Source organism: Vipera ursinii (assembly GCF_947247035.1).
Source record: "Vipera ursinii genome assembly, chromosome: 1".
Lineage (NCBI taxonomy): Eukaryota > Metazoa > Chordata > Lepidosauria > Squamata > Viperidae > Vipera > Vipera ursinii.
In genome coordinates this window covers 274,089,289-274,114,952 of record NC_139512.1, presented here as the reverse complement: position 1 = coordinate 274,114,952, position 25,664 = coordinate 274,089,289, and the positions used below count along the sequence as shown (strand labels likewise).

Here is a 25,664-nt window from a genome sequence, read left to right as displayed (position 1 = left end):
CAATTATGACAAATCATGGCTTGAACTATCTTGCTTCGCATGTAATGAGTCTATCTCATATATTAGTTTCCCCCTTTAAGTTGCATTACTGAAATAAATGAACTTTTGCACGATATTCTAATTTTTCGAGTTTCACCTGTAGAATACTTAAGACTTTTCAGTAGAATCGAGCAACATTTAGCTAAACAGATGAACTGCAAAACATAAGATAGCATGATCTAAAACTAAGTTGGGAGGTTCTGTAATTAATTGAATACAAGAATTCCCCTAATTTGAGAAGATTAAATTTGGTTTCATTTTTGGATAATAAAAATAAGTCAGTAGACTCCAAAGGCTGGACATCAGACACATTCTGACATTCATCTGAACATGTGGAAGCTTCACAAAAAAAAAGAATAGGGGCCATTCACAGGCAGAAAGAGGCTATCATTGTAAATACATTAGCTTTCTCTATCTGGATTTTTATCTGCCGTAGCTCCCTTACAAGAAATAAACAAGAGGTTCTAGACAGCATGCGTGAAATATATCTATGAATGTTCAGCCTTGTAGAAAATTGGAAAAAAATATATTGTTCATAAATTACAAGCTTTTTTCCCTTTGGTGTTATTACTTGATTTTTTTTCTGAAAGTGTAAACAATTTTATGTCTTCAACCTGATAAAGAAAAATGAGAAATATTACATAGTTGGAAATTACGCATTTGCATCTGTATTACGTAAGTGTCATATTTTCAAGATAAAATTTAATATGAATATAGTCAGTGATACAAAAGCCATTGAAATGGACCACTTTAATTCATTTCTTTATTGGTATTAGGTTTTTAAAACAATATTGTAGACCAAATTAACCCATAATTAGCTATTTTGCTTTTGAAAAAAGTCTATGTCATATTTAATAACTTATCCATCTAAAAATACCATACAACCTATGTATATTAGAAAGGTTAAATTTTTGTTTTGGAGTCAGACCTCGTTTTGTTTAGCTCATTTGGAATTCACTTTTAAAACCTTTTCATTCTTTAGCTTTTCCAAGCAGAGATGTTTAGTCGCCAACAGATTTTACATTCTATCATCACGGATGGCCAAAACCTTCTTGAGCAAGGGCAGGTAGATGACAGGTAAGAATGTGTATTGTAAAAAATTCAGATTTTCCAACTGTTGCATGTTGGAAAGCTTTGCCTTTTTATGTAATATGCATTTGCTTCCCCGAAGCTATTGGCACATTATAATGATGGATTACTAGTATTTGTGAGATTGTATTTTACACGACTGCTATCACTAATAATACACTTGCTTTCTATTACATATTCTGCCAGCTCACCTCCAATAAATATTGATTTTAGCGATAATTGTGGTTCCTTGTTGCCCTTATTTTGTACGTAAGAATTTAGATTAGCAATACTGTTTTCCGTGGGGGGGGAATGTAACTATGGCAAACCTTCCTTCTGACTATTATAAAGTTAATTTTAGAAGTTCTCAGATGGAGTATGTCAAAGGCAATTGGATCCTACAATACAATAACAGAAATAAATTTATCCGAATTCTTAGCCATGTTGTGCTTTTCCTTTTTTTAGGGATGAATTTAATTTGAAACTGGCATTGCTCAGTAATCAGTGGCAAGCGGTAATTCGTAGAGCCCAGCAGAGAAGGGGCATCATTGACAGTCAGATTCGTCAGTGGCAACGATACAGAGGAATGGCAGAGAAACTGCGCAAGTGGTTGATGGAAGTGACTTGTCAATCAGCAAGTGGGCTGGGCAGTGTTCCTATCCCACTGCAGAGAGCTAGAGCCCTGTTGGATGAAATGCAGGTAACTATTAGCAGACCATTTTAAATCTAACTAGATTCTGGTATCGCTTAATGCAGAGGTCCCCAACCTTTTGGGCACCAAGGACCAGTTCTGTGGAGAAAGGTTTTTCTGTGGACCAGAGAGGGCGTGGTTTTGTGTGATGCCTGCATCCACGGATGGGACTTTGCTTGTTTGTGCGGATGGGTTGCAGGCATGCCGCAGCCCAGTTCCGGTCCATGGACCGGGGTGGGGTTGGGGTTGGGGACTCCTGGCATAATAGAACGAGTTTTTGAAACTTCTGAGCCATGTTCTGTGCTGCTGGGTCTAGCTTTAAAGAGGTAACTAGTTACCTCTTATTCTCATTATTTGAAAACAGTCCTCCATGTTGCTGGACATGCTAGAGAGATGAGTCAGAAAATAAAGAGAAGATACTGCGGAAATTACAAAAAAATAAAAATGTACGGTAGAGTTCATTAAATAGGACAGGAAGAAAAGAAAGGAAACAAACAAAAGAGGCAAAATACAGCACAGCAAGAGCTGATGAAATACTTGCTGCAAAGTTTCATTATACCATCTGCTTTTCATGCAGAAGTGTTTATAATTGAAATGTTTAAAAATCCTCCTTGGAGGAAAAGCACTCATCCAGTAGGATACTACTGGCTGACGTATCTGACAATTTTGTAACATCAGAGTGATGTGTCTGGAATGTCTTTGGTCTTCCCAGCTCATAGAGAAAGTGCTCCTTCGCCAACAAGGTAGCTACATTTTAACGGTGGAAGGTGGAAAACAGCTGCTACTCTGTGCTGATGGTGAGACAGAAGGATCTCTACAGAAGGAACTTACAGAAATCCAAGAGGGCTGGAAGTTAGCAAACCTCAGACTTGAACAACAGAAAAAGCAACTCACCTTACTATTAAAAGTATGTTCATTTTAATTGATCTTTAAAAATCAAATTAAGGCTACTCCTCTCAAAGGCTGAATTGACCTTGTTTACTTTTGCTGCATATTGCATGTAAATAGATAAAATTCTTGGATTGATTTTGTGCGATCTTATATGTCTAATAACAATAACAATAATAATAGTAATAAAAAATTTGGAAGGGACCTCGGAGGTCTTTCCTGCTCAGGCAAGAAAGCATAAACCATTTCAGACAAATGGCTGTCCAGTCTCTTCTTAAAAACTTCCGGTGTTGGAGCATTCACAGCTTCTGGAGGCAGGTTGTTCCACTGATTAATTGTTCTAACTGTCAGGAACTTTCTCCTTAGTTCTAAGTTGCTTCTCTCTTTGGTTAGTTTCCATCCGTTGCTTCTTGTCCTGCCTTCAGGTGCTTTAGAGAATAGCTGGACTCTTTGTGGCAGCCCCTGATTGCCTATGGTAGGGGTAGGCAAGCTTGGCTCTTTTATGACTCGTGGACAGAACTCTGGGAGTTGAAGTCCACAAGTCATAAAAGAGCCAAGGTTGCCTATCCCTGGCCTATTGCAACGTTCTCTAATCTAGTGCCTTTTGAATATGTTGGTCTACAAGAAAGATTCAGAAAGATCTAGATGTGGAAGGTTGACCTGTGGCACTACAAATCATGCTATCCGTGTAGTGTTTGTGTTCCTTTGGCATAAAGAACAACAACAACTTTATTGTCACTTTGAATGGACACCAATCGGCATACATAAAAATGAAATTTCGTTGCATACAGCTCTCAAAGGGTCACCACTTCCGATATACACTCCTTGTTCATGGCCAGCTCAAGTCTCAGAACGTCCATTTTAGTCTCTAGGGAGCGAATGATGGCAAACAGGTCAGATGAGTTGTCTGTGTCATTACTATGATTTTTCAACCTCATCCTAGAACTCATACTTAAAAATTAGGCTACAGAAGCCAGGTTTATGTAGGAATATATTCTGCATAATAGATCCTTATATTTTATATTTTATTTATTTATTTTTACTATTACTTTTACAATACAGTGCACGTTACAGTACATTAAGGTACATTAATGTAAAGTACAGATAGTCTTCAGGTATAACAATTCATTTAGTGACTGTTCAAAGTTATAACAGCACTGAAAAAATGACTTATGACCTTTTTCACACTTAGGACCATTGCAGCATCCCCAGGGTCATGCAATTACCTTTTGCAATCTTCTGACAAGGAAAGTCAATGGGGAAGCCAGATTGACTTAACAACTGTGGCAAGAAATGTTGTAAAATGGGACAAAATTCACTTAACCAGTGTCTCATTTAGCAATAGAAATTTTGGGCTCAATTGTGGTCGTAAGTCGAGGACTACTTGTAGCGTACATGAAGTCCTGCCCTTAAAAACATTTTTTCTACAATCTTTGCTTTAATTTGTTAGTTCAAGCAATTTATAATCCAGAAAATAGAATGTGTCAGGTAGTTTACAAGGCAAGAAATTAAAATATGGAAAGCAAGGAATTTCAGAGTATAGAAATAGTGCCTCATATAAATTAGAGATATTTTGAGGGGCAGGAATTAACATTTGGGCTCATAAGGAAGAAAGAAGTGTTGTTATTTGTTATTGATATGATGATGATTATATTTCCCCTTTTTTATTTGGGCAGTAATAAGTGCAGTAGAGTTATAAACAAGTAGAACAGATTGATGCAATCTTTACCATTATTATGTGTGTTAATTCATGCCCTCTCAATATAGGAAATACTTTGAACCTTCAGAATATTTTTTGCAAAAAAATTTTTATATAATTGACAGTCCTGACTCATTTGGACACTATATGTAGTGTACATCCATTGTTTCAGCCGCTGTTCAAAGTTACAGGAGTGTTGAAAAAATAGACTTATAACTGGTCCTCAAAGTTCTGGCCATTGCAGCATCCTTGTGGTCATGTGATCATGATCTTGGTGTGTGGGTGCCCAGTTCACATACTGGAAGTGACCGATGCAGTGAGCCACGTCGTAGGATCCACATTTGTGACCTTCCTTGCCAGCTTCCCACAAGCAAACTCAGTGGAAAAGCTGGCAAGGAACATTGCAAGTCAGCCCAGTAAATACAAGTCCTCCATACCATCCCTGCCCAAAGCACCCCTTTACCGACCCTTCCAAACCCTTGGCCAGCTCTCCCATAGCCCCAGCAGCCCTCACACAGGCTCCCTCAGCCTGCCACCAAATTCCCTTCTCCAGCGGCACCTGTCTGCCCCCCATGCTCCTCATCTGGGACCTCTTCTTCCCTCTTAATGATCCATGAGTCCAGGAGCTAGAACAACAGCTCGGACTTCTGAGCTTATGATCATTAAGTAGTGTTTGCACATGACATGTGCTTTATGACTGCATTGCTTAGTAACTGCTATCCCAGTTTCAATTGCTGTCATAACCCAAGAGGTACGTGCACATGCATGCATGCATGCATGAATGAATGAATGAATGCTTAGACAGCAATGAACAGAAAAACATCTACTGATGAATGTGAAGTCACATAATCCTTATTTGCAAAACAAACCAGTTTTCAGAGACTAGCTATTTGGTTTTGGGGATCAGTTTGACAAAATGATTCTTTTCATTGATTATTGATGAAACAGAAACATTATTTTCAAAAAAGAGATACAATAGATAATACTGGAATAAAATTACCAATTTCAGAAAAAGATATACAGAGGTTTGAAACAAAGTACCTTTTTGATATGAGTATGCATATGTGTGTGCATGCATAACGTTGCAGTTTTGGGGATAGAATTATATGTTTACTGACATGCTTATTGCTACAGAAATATAAATTCAAAACAATTTCAGATAAATTGGAATTGTTCAAAATACGTTTTTTATAAATTTAATGGAAGCGGGAAGTCTTTAAAGTGCCATATTGCAAACATGGTAAGAAAACAGAATGAAATGGGATTTTGAAATCTTAAGCAGTTGTTTAGATGTGTACTTTTTTTTTAATACCGAAATAAATCATTGGATTGTAGTTAGTATTTAAGAGCTCTCATTTCTGTACATATCTGTTTATTATAGGAAATCCAAAATACTGTGATGGATGCCCTAATAAACTATTCTTGTGATTAAAGTTGTCAGTTACAATATTTGATTGCATTAGATTCAATTTTTCCCTTACCTTTATGCCATTTACTTTTCTTTCTTTCTTTTTAAACAAGTTTTATTGATTTTTAATATTTACATATATATGTATTTGCGAAACAATATGGTGGTTGGGTAGTTAAAATAAAAAATAACCAGTTGTAAATAGTTCAGGTTACATCAACAGAGATGCCCTCTCTACTTCTCTTAGTTATTACATAGTCAAAATAGGCAAGTTAATACATTTCTAGTTGTAACCTAGTCAATCCACAAAACTTAAAATTTATTTTCAGTAATACATATCAATATTCTGTTTTTAAATTTTATCTACCGGTAATTGCAATAGGATATTCTAGAGTGTCCTATAGTATATAGGAAAAAGCTTAATTTTTGGGTAACCCACAATTCCCTATTTCAATAAAGAATAATTCTTTTATCTACAAAACTTATATGGTTCATTACAAAGCATTCTTATGTTTTACCATTAAAGTCTAATTTTCATCTTAACAAATCACCAGTTATTAGAAATACGTTTTTTGCCTTAGCCATTCAACAATTATTAAAATACCATCTTTTATATATAAAATTCTAAATTCTATACTATGGTTCAAAAGTAACCACTGAATATTCTATAAGTCATCTTAACCATACATCAATTATTAAAATACTATCTTTTTATATGTCATTCCAAGTTACAGATCTAAAATCTAAATGTAAAATCAGTTATATTTTTAGGGATTCCCCTTAATCCATAAAAGAGATATTTTTATAGTCTATCTTTAGGAATCCCAAAAAAGAAACAAGTTCAGTTTTTTAAAAAAATAAATAAATAAATCTAACTCTTGCCTTCTTTTTGTGCCAATCTTGGCATCTTTAAAATCTCAGATGTATCTTTCTTCCTAAACCCCTTACTTGGATCCAGGGAGCGTATCCAAATGTCAGTTTTGTAAGGAAGATGTCCCCTTTGTAACCATTGTATTTTTGCTTTGATAATTTAATTTTTGATGGTTGATACAATATAGTTGTCATTAAATCAGTCAGATCTTTTTGTTCTTCCAATTTTATCTGGGTTAGGTAGAAAGTAGTAGCTGGTATAATTGTCCTTTGATTAATTGAATTCTCAACATATTGTACTTGAAGGCCTTTAGTGTCTTCACTCTTGGTGTTGTTTTCTTCAGGTGCTGCTGCTTTTTGAGTTGCAAGTTTTGTAGTTGCCATTAAAGTTTGGACTTTAAGGTCTTCTATAGGTTGCTTTTGTTCCTTGAAATGTCCTATTTTAGTGTTAATTTCCACTTCTTCTATTTGATTTTGGGTTATCTTTTCCTCATTTAAAGTCAAAATTTGATTTGGTGGCTTTAAGTTGTAGGATTTTTCTTGCAATTTGGCTTTAATTTGCTCTGTCATTGCCAAGATCGTGTCCAGTATCAGTTTATAATCAAGTGGTGGGATGTATTCATCCATTTTGTTGTTGTTTGCAGTTAAATCTTCCATGGAGGCTGTTTTAATAATAGTCAAAGATTTTCCACCTCCTGAAGAATTGTATTCAGTGTCAGGTGTTCTCACCCTTATCTTAGTGTCAAGGACAGCTCTGTTATTCAGTGAGGAAATTTATTTGCTGTACCAGGTTTCGCCACGAGATGTCATCAGTAACATATAACATGCAATGTAAGAATTTTCTTTTCTTTTTCCAAATTAATATAGAACTTTTGTAGGATTAGTCCATTTTTTTTCCTTAATTCACAGCTTAGAGAGAAGATAGGGTAGTGGATTCCCAGCAACATTTAGTAAATACAGATGAAATAACTTAATTTCTATGCTGAATTAATTAAAGTTCTTTTATAGCTTTGAGGCTTTAAGATTTGTTCCCAAAATAGATATTCACCGTTTTCTTAAAAAATGGGGAAAGAGATTTTCAGGAAAGTCCCACAGGAAGATGGTTAGGGAATAAGAAAGGTAAAAGCTCACCCAGGTCCTCCAGATTGCTTCTTAGTGCTAGGTAGTGCTTTGGCTTTCGGCAGGGAGCGGCTTAATGATCAGCCATCTTTATGGCCGGTCTCTTCTTCTTTGGGCCAAAGGAGATGATTCCGGATTCCAGCGGAGGGCTGCTACCCTTCCGTGATTGCAGGAAAGTCCTCCTCTCAGTAATCACTCCTCCAGGGCGATTTTTGACCCTTTTCAGGGTCCTCCAAACAAGAAAGAAACAGACGGCAGGAAGCAGGCTGTTTCTGCATGTCCGGAAGCGCCGCGTGCACAAACCGGAAGCCATGCCATTTACTTTTCTGATGGGAAATTAAAACAGTATTACTGTTCTGGTGAATTCAGGATCTGACTTTATAGAGTATTACAAAATACTAACTTACAAAGCTTATTTGGTCTTAGTCACTTGTGAATAGTCACTTTGCCTTCTACAGCCACAGATTCAATTTCTATATTGTCATGTTTTGATCAAATCTAATGTGTAATGTAATGGCCTTTGAACTATGGTGCTGGAGAAGACTCCTGCGAGTCCCTTGGACTGCAAGGCGATCAAACCGGTCAGTCCTAGAGGAGATCAACCCTGACTGCTCTTTAGAAGGCCAGATCCTGAAGCTAAAACTCAAATACTTTGGCCACCTAATGAGAAGGAAGGACTCACTGGAGAAGAGCCTAATGCTGGGAAAGATTGAGGGCACTAGAAGAAGGGGACGACAGAGAATGAGGTGGCTGGATGGAGTCACTGAAGCAGTAGGTGTGAGCTTAAATGGACTCCAGAAGATGGTAGAGGACAGGAAGGCCTGGAGGAACATTGTCCATAGGGTCGTGATGGGTCGGACACGACTTCGCAACTAACAACAACAACAAATGTAATGGTTAAGATGTTATGATGACCCTCAGTCATCGAAGTTTGCTGATTGACTTAGAACCACTCACTCTTTCTTGCCCTAACAAGATTCACTGAAAAATTACATGAAATGTGTACACTGCTTTGTGCTGCTAGAAGAAACATAAATAATTTGGACCCTAAATTGTTAGGTTTGAGAACCCATCTTCTCTGTTCTTCCTTTGCTTCAATTGAGAGACATTATATTTATGTCCCACCATTCAGGACTGGGAAAAATGTGAAAAAGGCATATCAGATTCCTTGGAGAAGCTAAAATCCTTGAAGCAGAAGCTTTCCCAACCATTGCCAGACCACCATGATGAGCTCCATGCAGAGCAGATTCGCTGCAAGGTACAGTACTAATGCGCAAAGCATCCTGATCCTAAAGAGGGGTATATAATGAATGCAACCAGGACAGATGATTTCCACTTAGTTGTATTATGTATGGAGCAACGGGTGACTTACAGACATTTTTTTTTATTGAAGAAGTTGATTCTGTGATGCTTGGAATATTTTTAAAAAAGCTGAAGAATGAGGCCATTCTGTATTATATAATATACTGCAAACATATGCAGTTTAGCAGGGCCCTTAGAAAGAGTAAATTCTGATATTGTCCTAGTTGGAAGCAATTAAGAGTCACATGTGCATTCGAACCAGACCAAAACACCAAGTATTCTTTTTTAAAATAAGTCTGAAAACTCCTTTTGTTCATCATAATTATTTATGTTGACTTTTTTAATTTTCTTTTTTGTTCTTCAGTACTGTGTATAATTATAATAAATAAATAAATAAATTACTTCTATGTACTTTAAAGAGTTTCTTTCTCCAAAATAGGAACTAGAGAGTGCTGCTGAAGGATGGACCAATGACCTTTCTCATTTGAACTTATTAAAGGAGACCCTGTCTGGTTTCATTACTGCAGAAGACATTTCGGTACTCAACGAGCGTATTGAATTGTTGCACAGACAGTGGGAAGAACTATGTCACCAGGTACAATAATATTGCCTGTGTGTGAAAAATAAACACTTTTCTTATTAGGCCAGTCCGATTTGTGCAGACTGCTGGGTGATTGCTGAGCTACAGCATAGTTTAATGTCTGAAACTTGGAGTTAAATATGATAAGCCTGGATTTGAATGCTTAATTAACTGTAGTAGTTAGTAATAGTTCTTTTTTTAACCTTCTTAGTTGTAAATTAGGATATATGTAATCAATACAGGATCAGAATGCCATTCCTACTCGATTATAGAATAATAATAAAAAAATTTAATGTCACAAGTAACAAGTCAACTGATAAAAATAATTCCTATATGCCAACTATCCCCACCCAAAAACCTGCCTTAACAAATCCTGGTTTGTTTAATTAGCAGAGTAAAATATGCTTCCTAAGCATATGAAAAGATATGCTCTCCAACTTTCCACCCACTTGATTTCACCTTAAAAAGATTGAGACACTCCAGATAGATAGAGAGGTAGTAGTAGAAAGGTAGATGCCCATGTTTGGTCGATGCCAAAATTCTAAGCAAGCAGATCAAGTCCTTACTCTTTATCTCTGCTAAGGTTGCTTTCTCTACCTGTAAATATTTAGCTGCTGCTTTGAAAGGTTGTTTCAGTTCAACAAAAGTGTAAATTACCCCTTGAAGCTGCTTCATGATGCTGTGTTATTCTACTGTACTCTGATCTGAGATTTCACCTAGTCTATTTGATTATGGAATCTTAGTGTTGGCTGGATTTTGGATCCAGAAGGACCTGTGTTGAAATTGTTCAGAAGATAGTAGATATATTTGAAGGTTCAAAACAAAACTAAGTCAATTAAAAGCAAAACATTTAAAAATCTTCAATGGAGGCAGCTGTAGTAATTTAAAAAATCAACAGTAAAAAAGATTTGCAGGAGGAGCCCTAAGTTTCAGCTGCTCATAAACATAAAAAATGTCAAATCAGGTAAACATCCTGGATTTGTATTTTATGTTAAACAAATTTACCAGGAGTGGGCCCAATGACCCTACTGTCAACATTTTAGAGAATGAGAAATTAAACACTATTCCAGTTTTATACAGAATTGATTAAAATAAATAAGCTTAATTCCAGAGATCAATTGTAACATAAATCTTAAAAAAGTCATCAGAGAAACTCTGCCCATAATGGCCCAACATGGGTGAATTCTGTCAATAATCCAGTTGAAGTTGCTGTAATACTTGGAAATCTTATACCCCACATCTTAAGATTATTAAATAGAAAAATTGAGCCATGTATCAGGAGAGAACAGCCATAAATATGATGCAAGATTACAGATTCCACTAAAATTACAAACCCATTCCTAGTTTGCATATTTTAATCAACTGTAACAGAAGACTTCCTGGGGCATACACATCAGTTGACCCGCAATAAGATCAAGTAAAAGATACGTTCAACAATCCATCTACATTTAGTAGATGCCAAACCCATATAATAGGTGTGGAAGGGTCAATGAAAAACTGGAATTAATCCTATCAATAAGACTGCAGATTAAAAAAAATACTTATTCCTGTTTAGGTACCATTTGGCGGTGGTGACTCTACCAAAAATTAAGCAATATGTAAACAGAGTAAACACCTATGGGCAGAAATGGAGAACTTTATTTTAGAGATGACCATTAAGTTGCTAACAATTCATGTAATACTTGGGGTTGATCTGATTGCTACGATACAGTGTTCCTATAAGCATAATACAGCTAATGTCTAGCAAAAACGGAAGAAGAATCCTTTCTTTCACTGCAGTTATTTCAGTTTCCTACCTGTAGTTTTGCAGTTATATGCGCTATCTCAAATATTAAAAGGGCTTTGGAATAAGGATCAGTGTGAAAGTTCTTTAGAAAACTATGTTAAGAGCATGACATGGAAAAAAGGAAGCGAGGTACCAGAAAGCAGTAGTTCTAGAGAAGAGAATTTTCTACCCTATACAGTAGATTATGGAAATATATGAGCTGAGCCCATTCAGTTGCTCTCTTTCATCTTAAGCCAGGGATAGGCTGGCCACTTTCAGGTCTTTTGACTTTCTAAGTCAACAAATCTACCTTTCAACCAGTTGTTGTTGTTGTTAGTTGCGAAGTCGTGTCCGACCCATCGCGACCCTATGGACAATGTTCCTCCAGGCCTTCCTGTCCTCTACCATCTTCTGGAGTCCATTTAAGCTCACGCCTACTGCTTCAGTGACTCCATCCAGCCACCTCATTCTCTGTCGTCCCCTTCTTCAACCAGTAGGTAGCAGCAAAGAATTAAGATGTTTATATTTCTTGGCTGTTTCTTCTTGGCATTTTAGCATATATATGCATTTCAGTTGCATGAAAAGACAAGCACAAAAGACAAACTGCACGTGGCAACTTGTAGAACCTATGCTTTCACTTGTTATGTTCCGGAGCATTCAGGAAACCAAGGAAGCATAGTCAATATCAGGGACGTTTGTTTCGCTCATTGGCCAGATGACTGCTTGATCAACCCATTTACAAACTAAGAAGAAAAAAAGTTTCAGACACCCAAGAATCTAAGCCCCAGTACAGTCAATAGTTGACTAAAGGATGAACAAAAAGATCAGCTACCAGCAGAAGGGGATGATCCCAAGGAAAGTGGCAGAATGAATTGTAATGGCAAGATTGCTAATGAAGAGCATGTCATGTCGGGCCACCTCCTTGTCGCTCCCATGAAATAGCTTGATGCAAAATGTTAGGAAAAATTTTCAAGCATGAAAACTTCAGCCATGGTTAAAACCGAAGATGTGAAGATGTGTTTGGGCAGCCCTTGCACCACATCAAGGAGGGAACTAGAAAGTACAATATTTGCTCTACACCACAGCTAAATAGTCAAATGCTGATTTCTGACAGTTGTGGCATTGCTTTTTAATTGTACTAATAAGATGGCTCCCAGTCCTTGTGATTGGGGAGGCTATTATAATTCCTACATTTCAAAAAGGAGCCAAAGATGACCTTGGTTATTGGAGATCAATCAGAGCAGAGCAGGAAAGGACCTCAAAGTTCTTCTAGGCCAAGGGTGTCAAACTCAATTTCATTGAGGGCCACATCAGCATTGCAGTTGCCCTCAAGGGGCCGGGTGGGTATGGCCTGGGTGGGCGTGGCCTACTGGGTGGGCGTGGCTAGAGTGCGTATGGCCTACTGGGTGAGCATGGCCAGCTCTACAATGTTTGCATCAAGGGTGCCTATGGGGGCCTGGGCAGGAGTGGGACAGATCTGAGGGTCTCTGGCAGAAGGAGGGTCTCTGGGCCAAGGCCAAGGCAGTGGGGGCCATTCCCTCACTGTTTCCAGGATGGCTTCACGGGCCACATGAAACCACTTTGCAGGCCGGATCTGGCCCCCGGGCCTTGTATTTGACATGTCTGTTCTAGTCCAAGCAAGAGACCCTATACCATTTCAGACAAGTGGCTGTCCAGTCTCTTCTTAAAACCTCTCTTCTTAAAACTTCTGAAGGCAAGATGTTCCATTTTTTAATTGTCCTCACGGTTAGGAAGTTTCTCCTTAATTCCAAGTTGCTTCTCTCCTTGATTAGTTTCCATCCATTGTTTCTTGTCTTGCCTTCTAGCGCTTTGGAAAATAAGTTGACCCCTTATTCTTTGTGGCAGCCCCTCAAATCCTGGAATACTGTTATCATGTCACCCCTGGTCCTTCTTTCTCTAGACTGGCCATTCCTGAATCCTGCAACCGTTCTTCGTATCTTTTTGTCTCCCCGGCCTTTAATCATCTTAGTTGCTCTTCTTTGCACTTTTTCCAAAGTCTCAACATCTTTTTTGGTAATGTGGTGACCAAAACTGGATACAGTATTCTAGGTGTGGCCTTTCCAAGGATTTATAAAGCGGTATTAATACTTCACGTGATTTTGATTCTATTTACAGATAGATGAATTCTATTTATAGATATACGTATAAGTTGCTGAGTGTTGTAAGTAAATTCTGTGCCATATTTATATTGGAAATGCAGGTGGTCCTCACTTAATGACCAATCACTCAGTGACCTTTCAAGCTTACAGCAATGCTGAGCAATTAGTCCATATGACTGGTCCTTGTAATTATGCCAGTCATAACTTCTCTGCAGTCATGTAACCATGATCTGGACACTTGGCGCCCTGCTCACAACATTAAAGCATTCTGCAGTCACATGCTCATCATTTGCATCTTTCTTTGTCCTCACTTAACAATGGGACAGAATTCACTTAATGACAGAAATTGGAAATGCAAGAATTTCTGTTGCAAAGCAGCACAGTCATGCAACATGATGCTTTACAACCACATCACTTAGCAACAGAAATTCTGGTCCCAATTACCATAAATAAATGAGGACTACCCATAAGGAATGCCCTTACTCTGAATGGTTAAAGAATGACAGAAGGTTTGATGCTTTCATTGATTACTTCTCTTTATTTGCATGTGATCTTCAGTATCTTACTATCTTGACTTTATCATACCCTGTTCAAAATCTGTTTGGATTGGGGTGTGCTACAAAAGTTTTGAAATGAATTATAGAAATGCTTTAACTTTTGTATAAAATACCTTTACCCAGAGTTTAGATGCCATGGTTGTCATCTACTTAAGTTGGCCGAGAAGAGCATCCCAGTAGTGTTGCATGTTCATGGTGAAATGTTACTAACAGAAACCTCAATTGGTGGTAGAAAGGGATTCAAATCTTTTGCCCAGTTTTGCAATGAGGAGCGCTTGCAAATAAACTTGCTTGGTCAGATTTATTCTTTGAAGGCTCAAGAGATAGAATGCATGCTAACTACAATATGTTGGAAGGTGGGAGGGGACAAAGTTAAATCAACATTTTTTAATGCTCCATACTGAACAACGAATTCCTTATTTCTGATCTTGAGGCACTGGCAAATTTGCATTTTGCCCTGCTTAGCCTGACCAGTTGTTCTCCATGCAATAGAGGAGTTTAGTTTTACAGAAAAGATTTAGAATAATTTCTTGACCCTGGGGTGTGGGGGGAAAAACACGAAAGGAAATGAGAATCATTTGTATCTTGTTTTACATATCTAAATATGGGCTGTGCTCATTCTTTTAAGTGTTTCCTTTCTCAGTAAAGGAAATACATAAGCTGAGAAGGAACTACATTTATAGAAAAGAAGAAACAGGTGCAGTAAGTAAAGCTGTCTTTAGATTGTTGAAAAAGATAGTATAAAAATACATTTTCTTTCTAGGTCTGGTTTGCTTTTGCTTAATCTTCCTTTGGTCTATGTTTTAAGATTTAGAAAATCAGTTTTTTTCTGGGGACATTTTGTTGCCATTCTTCTATTTCCTGCCAGATCTGGTGGGATCAGATGGAACCATCAGAGAGACTAAGTCTTTCCTTATTACAAGCTATCCTTCTGAGATTGCAGGATTATTTCCGTGGATGGTCTCCCTCAAATGGCCTTCTAGAAATTGGTAAAGACTTAGTTCTTTTGAAGGCCATAGTGGACTGATTGAGTGATTAGGGTGACATTAACCTAATCTGTTCTTGTAATTTGTTATTCATTTAACATATCATTGTTATTTTGTGTGGGTTTTCTAATTTATATTATCTATATCTATCTTCTCGGTCACTGATTAACAGACTGAGGTGGGCATAAACCATCATATAAATATGAAATAAATTTACCACTGAATCACTTATGGCAGATGAGGCTGGATGTAAACTGTTTAAATAGAATTCTAGTAATGTTTTATATCGGTGGGGGCCACATTTTTACTTCAGTTGCTTACCATCCATGCTTGTATGCTTAGCGTTTTTTAAAAGCTAGTTGGGCTATTAACAATATTAACAAGATCAATAGCAACAAGATCAAGAAATATGATCTCATAGTATTAGAGTTTCTTGCATTAGAAAAAACTACTTTAAAAATGCCATGCCCTTTTTTCTTCTTAACCTCCTAATTGTTAAAAGATGCAGTCTTTTTGTGACTAGTTGCAGCTCTATATTTAAAAGTAATCTCTATATTTATGTGTAATCTGAGAAGTAAGTATAGTTGTCTAGGCTTTAGAGATATCTACCTGACTAGCAATATGAGGTACACCTTTATCTGCAACTGATAAGCCTGAATTCCTTTATCTTCCTATGGAACCTAATTGTGTGTCTGGTAACTTCTGGTATTTGTGTACAGCTGCTTTCTCATTGTAATTTGGCCAGAAGTAACCTAAGATTAAGGGACATGGTGGCTCAGTGGGTTAGGACGCTGAGCTTGTCAATCAGAAGATGGCAGTTTGACGGGTCGAATCCCGAGTGCCGCATAGTAGAGTGAGCGCCTGTTACTCGTCCCAGCTTCTGCCAACCTAACAGTTCAAAAGCACGTAAAAATGCAAGTAGAAAAATAGGGACCACTACGGTGGGAAGGTAACAGCGTTCCATGCGCCTTTGGCGTCTAGTCATGCTGGCCACATGACCACGGAGACGTCCTCAGACAAGCGCTGGCTCTTCGGCTTTGAAACGGAGATGAGCACCTCCCCCTAGAGTTGGAAACGACTAGCACGCATGTGTGGGGGAACCTTTACCTTTACCTTTAACCTAAGATTAATTACTATTGTTAAGCTGTTAAGCAGGGGTGTCAAACTCGCAAGGTCACGTGATGTGTCGTGACATATTGCAACTCTTCCCCCATTGCCGGAGCTGGGGTGAGCACGTTTTCAGCATGCATGACGCATCCGACCCGTGGGCCAGCAGTTTGAGACCCCTGTGTTAAAGAAATCACATGTGGTTGAAGCGTTATCTCTCTTTTAACTTCAGCAATCCTCTTAGCGCAGGGTGAACACGATGTCTTAACTTTTCTCATTATTATAATCTAGCTTTCTTCCTGCGCTTCCTTAAAGGTTTCCTCGAGGAGGCAGCAGGTTAGCGAGAGGCTGAATGAATGGGCGGTCTTCAGCGAGAAGAACAAAGATCTCTGTGAATGGTTGACACAAATGGAGAGTAAAGTTTCCCAGAATGGAGATATCCTCATTGAAGAAATGATTGAAAAACTCAAAAAGGTATGGGGGCTTCTGCTTTACTATTGAGGACCATTCCATAAATATTCTTAATTCATCAGAACTGCAGTGTGCTACATCCCAGGAAGCTGTTCAGTAAAATCTTGGATATGATTCTGTATGGCCTTTCATAATCCAGTGCTCTTAAAACATGTTAGAAAGGACATGTGGACTGGACAGTCTGGTATTTATACTTGAGTGTCACTAATTTGACTAAACCGAACAATTTGCAAACTTTGGGGCATTTTATTTTCCTGTTGTCTACATATGTTAGATTATTATCTCCTATAAACACCTTCAGAATTATAGAAAAGGGACATCATGTTTAGATATTATTTAGACATAACCTTCCCAGATAAGAGCAACTAAGCCGCCCTTTGTTGCTCTAAGCAAGAAGACTTTCTTTAAGATGCTCAGTGGTTTTTTTTAATGTTCTTCTATCATTCAGGATTACCAAGAGGATATTGCAGTTGCCCAAGAGAATAAAATGCAGCTTCAGGAAATGGGAGAGCGGCTTGCTAAAGCAAGCCATGAAAGCAAAGCTCAGGAGATTGAGTATAAACTTGGCAAGGTCAATGACAGGTGGCAACATCTATTAGATCTCATTGCAGCCAGGTACGTATGTATGTATGCATGCATGCATGTGTTTAATGGTACTTCTGATCCTGGAGGATTGCAAGTGGGATATAACCACAAATGCTAACAAAAAAAAGAAAAACAAAACAAAACAGCCTTTCATGTTAAGACCCAGTCAAAAAGAAAGATTTACAGATGAAATGCCTACTGAGATGATACTTTAGCATCTACAGGTAGTCCTCAACTTACATCAGTTCATTTAGTGACCGTTTAAAGTTATAATGACACAAAAAAGTGCCTTATGACCATTTTTCACGCTTACGACCTTTGCAGCATCCCCATGGTCAAGTGATCAAATTTCAGATGCTTAACAACTGCAGTGATTCACTTAACCACTGTAGCAAGAAAGGTCTTAAAATGGAGCAAGACTCACTTAAGAAATGTCCCACTTAGCAACAGAAATTTTGGGCTCAATTGTAGTTGTACGTCAAGGACTACCTGTACAATATCTTACATTTGCAGAATGCCCTACCTTTCATCACTAGAACAGGATCAATCCTTTATTCTGCTACCGTCAGAAGAATAACACCACTTGCACATCAGAAGCTTCTACTGCATGTTATCTGTTTTCCCATTGGTACTTAACTATTTGGTTCCATTTAATTATTTTGTAATTTTCTGTGATTCATTGGTACCTACTATTTTGTTGTGACAGCATAAACCTCTTCTATAAAAAGTTTTCATGTCAAGTTTGGCTACAAGTATCAATTCAAATAGATTCATTAAAGCAAGAATTGTTATTTTTTGTAGCACTAGATAGTTCCTCAGGATGTGGGTTTTCAAGCAAATAAGAGCATGAAGATAGAAAATCTAAAAGTAGTAGCAACAGTATTGAGACAACATGTTTTTATCAGTCATGACCGAAAGTAAAATTATACTTAAGATCACATTTATAGTTTTCCATTTTTCAGCCATTTAGAACTATAATGGAAAGCCTTCAGTATAAATAAATAAATATTAACTTTTTCTTCAAAAAGTTAGCACTTTTTCCTCAGAAAGTTAAGAGCAGTTAAATTTAAATACAGTATATGTAAGTCTACTATTGTAGTATGGTTTTATTAAATAAATACTAAAATTAACTTGTTTAAAGTTTATTGATATGAAAAAACAATATACATGATTGAATGTTATTTTTACTCTACTGTTTCCCTTTACTTTTGTACCTTGTGTCAACGTTCAGTTATTTTAGATCACGGGTGTCAAACTCGATCACGTCACGTGACATATCGTGACGTATCACGACATTTTTTTGCCTTTGGGGAGCTGGGATGGGTGTGGCCTGCAGGTCATTAGTTTGAGACCCCTGTTTTAGATGGTTCAAAAATCCCTTTCCTTGCTACTTTAAATGCCTCTGGTGATGCCTGCTAACAGTGGAGAGATGTATACAAATTATAAAATAGGAACAGGAAATCCATGTAGCACCCAGCAAAGGAACAAACCAAACAAATCCTTCACTTTTTATTTGATTACACCAGCCAGCCACACTTTTTTTCCTGGACTGCCTTTTTGGACAGTATATTCCACAGCTGCTCAGAATTTACAGTGAACGCTTTTTGTACCCTTCCCCTCCTCCATTCAGGGCCTACATTCCTGAAGATCACCCTGGCACATGTTGATGAATGTAAGTTTTATTTAGAAACATGACCACTTGTCACACAGCTTAGTCTCATGTTACCAGGCAGTGGCTTACCAACTTTTGTTTGGAGGGTGAGCACTGTTTGCAGGGTTTCTGTGAAGTACAGTTTCCAGTAACGATTGGATTGAATGCTCTTAATTATCATACTGGGAAAATTAATGCTGGTACTGGTGGATTTACATGCCCTGAAAATGGCAGATGATCACTCTGTGGATTCAGATCTTCCTGACTGCAATTGTGATGTGTCAAGGCAAGCAAAGTTTGTTTGAATCTTTTGTTATGCTTTGTTTTATTACTGAACTTAATAAAGGGCTCATAGTAATGAAGGGGTCTATGAAGAATAATAAGCTCCATGAAAAAGAATTTTTTTCTACCACTTAACTGCAAGGCACCATACACAGGAAGATGTATGGAAAATGCTTTTGAATATCAGACTTTTTTCTGCTGTAAATGTGGCATGGAAAAAGGATTATTTGGGGAATGTTATATAAAAGTATTTCAGAATGTAAAAAAATAATAATGTTAAACTGAAAAAAATTGAAAAAGCATTGCAAAATTTTACTCAAGTTATTATTAGCAAACAACTGTCTTATTTATTCATAGCTGTGACTTTATGGTGAATTATAGTGAAGTTGAGTCATAATATATCTTTTCAATTAAAACATATTTTAGGTTTACATATCTGGAAAAGTTTTCCACATATTTAATGAACAATAATAAAGCAATAAATTATCCGTGCATGTATTTTAAACTTAAATATGTTTCCAGTACTTAATTCAAGCTAATACATTTAAAGTATTAATTTAAAGCTAAGAATATTTATCCACCGATAAAGATACTTCTAAATAATTGCAACAATGTCAATGTCACACTGTAAGACATATTTTAAAAGTTCAGCAAATCACTGAGATATTATTGTAGGTATAGATTAAGCGTGCTAAATTTAGATCTGTCATGTGCTGATTTCAATCTGCTGTTTTGGGAAGTTGGATATTTATTAACAGGAAAAGAAATCCTTTCCAGCTTCTTGAAGCAACGTAGTAGAAGACATTACAGTCTGCTAAGAAAGTTAGCTTCCATAAATATTATTGCAGTTTTATCTCAGAGAGATCGTTTTTGCCTACAATTATTTCTTAAATTGTTTGCATGATTTTATGTCTTTTCAGTTGAAAAGGATGCATGTTCTAGTAAAACTGTAGGCTTCCAAAATAATACACACTCCAAGTACAGTAATCTTTTGGCGAGAGTATGCAGGATGAGTATCTAACTAGGACACAAAATATGTTGTTACATTAGTCAATAAAGTGTTCATTTGATGAATAAAGGACTATTGATAGTTCTGCTATGATAGGTATTTAGTTTTTCAAAACTAGACATATGCTGAAATAAATCACAAACTTTGAGACTAAGCAAAATATAATTACAATAGGTGATTAGATTGAATTACTATGTGTGATCTCTGGGTTTTTTGCCAGAAAGAAAAGACACATTGCAGAAGTGTGCACAGAAAGAAGCATTGTTTCCCTTGTACTAATTTTGACCCAAGCATACAAAAAGGGAGGGAGAGCTTATTTTCACACACTGTCTTTATTGAACAATATTTTTGAACGATGGACCTATAATTAATTTTAATAGTATCTGCATCTATATAAAGTCTGTGATTACAAGATGCTATGGAAGAGGAGCAAATTCTGCATGACAAGTTTGAGATTGAATTGGAAATGGATTAAAAAGCGATAGTCTACAAGATGGCAAAGAAGAAGATATTACACTGGACATACAAAAGAAATTTGCAGATGACTTAAAAATTGAAAGGGATATAAAAAAACAAAAATGAGAGTGACATGGACAATTTTCCTGTATGGGATATTCAAAACAGGCTTGTTAAAGGTTTTGAAGAATTTTATGAGAAGGGATAAAGGAAAAAAATGAAAAGAAATCAAGTTTTACATCATTATTTGAAAGGGTTAAAGATTAAGGTTGATAGAAGTAAAAGGAAGGAATATAAAGTTGGTTTATTTGATCACAGTTAAACTAAATTGTTATCTCTGATAGCATTTAATAATCTTTTGCTGACATCAGGACTCAGTGGTTTATGCATTTGTTTATAGATATGGGACATGGCGAAGGGCATAAGAAGAGATCATTTATTTTATTTTAAGAGAGGGTGATAAGTTACTAAACTTCGGAAGGTGTGAAGACACTTTATAATATATTTCTTTTTCTTTACTATGTTATTATTGAGGCAGTTTCAGGAAGCTTTAAAAAGCCATAAACAATTGAACAGTCATAGCAGGTACAAGGGCTGGACCATTCAAATCTCAGAGGGAATGCTGAAGTGATGGACCTATTTTACCTATTCTTAGCAGACATGCATAAGTAGCATCTTACACAGATTTTATATTTGTACCAGCTGTTCAAATAGTCTGAACCCACCCAGACTGCTTAAACACGATCAATGCCATCTCTGTACGATGCCCAGGCCTGCAACTCAACTGAAAGAGATCCAGATAATGGGTCTTCTTTAGGATCTTCTGGAGCTGCAGTCCAATTACTTTCTCAACAAACTTCCTCAAGAAGGAAAAATTGAAGAAGGGGTAGAAGTTTCCCAACACTGTTTAGTCCAACAGTGGCTTCTTGAAGATGTGACAGACTACCACCTCAAGCACAGATTGAATTCATCATCCTATCTCTCAAGGATGAACTCATGATTGCTTGAATCACCTCAATATCATCTCCTGGGAGGCCTTGATCAACTAGGGAAGGACATGCCCTCCGGGTGAGATTTAAGGTGCTGGTTCTTACCTTTAAAGCCCTACATGGCTTAGGCCCGGGATACTTGCAGGACCATCTGCTGCCGGGAACGAATTCCCATCACCCAGTACGCTCACACAGAGAAGGCCTCCTCAGGGTACCGTCGGCTAGACAATGTCGGCTTGTGACCCCCAGGGGAAGAGCCTTCTCTGTGGGAGCGCCAGCCCTGTGGAACCAGCTCCCCCCTGAGCTTCGGATGGCCCAAGATCTCCAGTCCTTTCGCCGCGGCCTCAAAACACTCCTTTTACACCTGGCTGACCTAGACTGACAGGGATTTTAATTATATTTACAATTCTAACTCAATTCTTTAATTTATTTTAATTTATTTCAAATTTTTATTTTTAATTTACTGTACAGAGACCTTTAAGTTTTGTTGTTGTTAGCCGCCCTGAGTCCCTCGGGAGATAGGGCGGGATATAAATCCCATTAATAAATAAATAAATAAATGAATGAATGAATATAACATACAAGTGCCAAGCTGACCAATCCAAGGGCCCCTGTCCAATCCCTCAGAACTTAACAGGCACAAACTCTTCCTAGGTGTCAGACCATATGTCAGTTTTACATGTCCTGCCGAGCTGGAATGATAATAAATTCAAATTCTTTTCCAACAGACCCCCCTATCCCCCCTCCCCATTTATTTATTTATCACGTGTATATGGCCACCCATCTGACAGCAGCAATGTTGGGCAGTAATAAACTTTCAGATGGTTTTCAAAACTCATCTCTTCCTAAGGACTAGGCGACCTTAAAGAAGACCCGACAGATGGCATTCCAAAAATAAAATTAAAGTGGAAAATGATGGTTATTGCTACTGTGTAATCCATAATAAACATTCTTCCAGTTATCAGAGTTGATCTTTGTCCTTCTCCTTCTCCAGAGATGCTGTTGGTACATTATCTCTTCTGTCACCGTCTTGAAATTTTCTCTGAGAATTAGGAGGGCTTTCATGAGGTACACAAGAGCATACAAACTTAATCAAGGCCCGTTACCAACCTCTCATCCCAAGAAGTGGCTAGGGCTTAGTCAAATTTCACACTAGAACCTAAGGATATTTTCCAGTGCTTTCTCAAAACTAAAAAAGATCAATTAGGCATCATATATACCGTAAGCATGATTCAAGACCTATTTTGGTTTTGATCCTCCTCCTCAGCAATTTGTCAAGTAGATTGGACTGAGATAGACAGATTGCCTGGCCCAAAGTCACCCAGTGAGTTTGCATGGCTTTGAGTAAAATAGCTCTACAGCAGACATGTCATACCCGTGACGTCGCAAGGCGTATCGGGACTATTTTGCCATTGCCGGCAATGGGGTGGTTGAGGCTTCCAGATGATGCGTCCGGCCCGCGGGTCGGCAGTTTGACACCCCTGATTTACAGTTTCCATTCTGAATGCAATACTTAACCACTACACCACCCTGTTTCTTCAATTCACTGGAAATATTGAAATCTGAAGAACTCATTGCTAAATGAAAATTAAAAGAAGCTTTTTCCTATTTACATGATCTAAAAGTATTTATTGTAAACAATATATTATTTAACAGTTATCAATATTATTTGCACATTTATTTATACTTTTTATGCCTGTAGATGAACATACTGGGTTATGTTACTCATATCCATTCTAAAAATCAAGACTATATCAATACTAAAAATTGCTAAAATAAATATGTATGTTAAAAAAGGCAGATATCTAGAGCTCCTGAGTAAACATTGCTCATGATATTGTCTGTGTCTTTTAACAGGATGAAAAAACTGAAGGAGACTTTGGTGGCAATCCAGCAGTTGGATAAGAACATGAGCATCTTGAGATCTTGGCTCGCCCATATTGAATCAGAGTTATCCAAAGCCATTGTTTATGAAACTTGTGATTCCGAGGAGATTCAAAGGAAACTAAATGAACAGCAGGTAAAACAAAAACGTGAGGTAGAAGAGCAATCAAAACAAAACAAAAAAGTCCCCCCAAATGAAATACCCACATTTCCAATTGCATAATGGTGAAGGTGATCCAAGTGTGAAGCAGGTTTGGGCATGCTGTTTCCTGTGGTACAAGAGGGCAGTGAGGAAGATGCCCTTAAATTTCAAGGCAAGTGATGCTTTTAGCATTATTCTGGTAGAATCTTCTGCTGGCTTGACATCCAGTCATCATGGGACTGCTCACTGAGCCTGCCAACCAGAGGTAAGGCACTACCATATTATGTACAGTATGTTAGCTTCTGGTTTAATTGGCTTTTAATTATGTGGAAGTGAAATGTGAGGCACTTTTAATTGCCCTATATAGAAATGAAATCTTTGTGTTAGTATTTCACAAGTTTATAAGTCCATGAGATGAAAAGGAAAGTTGTATTTGGGAAGGCCAAATTGTTCTTCCTCCCTTTGGCTGTTTCTAAGTTGTTTTTTAAAATTATTTTCCATGCAGAGTTGAATGACTTACACAAATTTGGGTATGCTGTCGATGAATTTAAGAGAATAATCCATGAAATAAGTCTAATAAAACCTATTTCTTCATATTCAGCACAATGCTTGTATAAAATCAAAAATAATTGGCTTAAATCCCTACCCAAGAAAAAAATATTTTCCATATATACCCACTGTTTTGTTGGAGCTTATGAAAAGAATAACATGCTAATTGAGGTACTTGGTAATACATTCTTAAGCTAAGCATTTGTCAGGCGCAAAGGATAAGGACCAATACCTTAATCTGCAGTTCAAAAGATTTATTGCTCAATCCTATACAGAAGAATCTAGTCAACTAAAGTTCAGTACTGAATTGATGACAGATTAGGGGTCAACAGAATTCAAGAGGGGTTGGACTTGGATCACTTGTGGAAACATAACAACTCTTAAACTGATAAGACACTTAATTCTACCCTCCAGCTCTGCCTGCTCTGTTATAGCATTACCTCTTTCATGGGCTATGGTTAGTATTATGAATTATGGGTCTTTTATGCAATGGAATTGGGAGGCTATATAAATAAATAAAATCCCTATTTTTGATACATTCATTTAAAGGTAAAGGTTCCCCCGCACATGCGTGCTAGTTGTTTCCGACTCTAGGGGGAGGTGCTCATCTCCGTTTCAAAGCCGAAGAGCCAGCGCTTGTCCGAGGACGTCTCCGTGGTCATGTGGCCGGCATGACTAGATGCCAAAGACACACGGAACGCTGTTACCTTCCCACCGTAGTGGTCCCTATTTTTCTACTTGCATTTTTACGTGCTTTCGAACGGCTAAGTTGGCAGAAGCTGGGACGAGTAACAGGCGCTCACTCTGCTACGCGGCACTCGGGATTCGACCCGCCAAACTGCCGACCTTCCGATCGACAAGTTCAGCATCCTAACCCACTGAGCCACCGCGTCCCTTACATTCATTTGAGTGTTCATTATTGATTTTTACTTATGCTCTCAACTATTTTACAAATAAAAAGGTAAGGTAAAGGTAAAGGTTCCCCCGCACATGCGTGCTATTCGTATAAAGGCTTTCCATATATCTAAAAAAACACATGGTTAGAGGAACATAATTTCTTTGGCAAAAATGAAATATATTCAGCATCTGATAGAGCTAGATAGATTCCAGATAATTTGGATGATTGTACCTATAATTAGCGTAGGTTCAAGATCCAAGCGCTGCGTGATGAGCGTCACTTGCCCCAGTTCCTGCCCACCTAGCACTTCGAAAGCATGCGATTATGAGTAGATAAATAGGTACCACTTCAATGGGAAGGTAACAGCATTCCATACGCCTTGGCATATAATCGTGTTGGCCATAGATAATGTGTCTTTAGATAATGCTGGCTCCCTTGGATAAGAAATGGAGATGAGCACCACTCCCTAGAGTTGGACGTGATTGGACCTTCTTATAATTTTAATTTTATGTTCTTTCTTATATTAATTTTCTGCATCCCTCTTCCTGA

The 25,664-nt window shown here is 37.6% G+C and overlaps 1 protein-coding gene across 3 annotated transcripts in view; it reads left to right on the top strand.

The window, feature by feature from the left end:
- SYNE1 (spectrin repeat containing nuclear envelope protein 1) overlaps positions 1-25,664 on the top strand; it is a gene marked incomplete at its 5' end in the record, with an annotated part of 320,362 nt that overhangs the window by 248,792 nt on the left and 45,906 nt on the right. The window contains 8 exons of one of the 3 annotated variants that reach the window (XM_083348719.1): positions 1,022-1,116; positions 1,573-1,807; positions 2,511-2,705; positions 8,915-9,040; positions 9,524-9,679; positions 16,515-16,673; positions 17,119-17,285; positions 23,500-23,662. In XM_083348719.1, coding sequence (XP_083204845.1) covers positions 1,022-1,116; positions 1,573-1,807; positions 2,511-2,705; positions 8,915-9,040; positions 9,524-9,679; positions 16,515-16,673; positions 17,119-17,285; positions 23,500-23,662 — 1,296 coding nt within the window. Of the gene's footprint in view, positions 1-1,021; positions 1,117-1,572; positions 1,808-2,510; positions 2,706-8,914; positions 9,041-9,523; positions 9,680-14,778; positions 14,809-16,514; positions 16,674-17,118; positions 17,286-23,499; positions 23,663-25,664 lie in introns of those variants that run through there. The other 2 variants (XM_083348721.1, XM_083348720.1) reach the window with 2 other exon arrangements.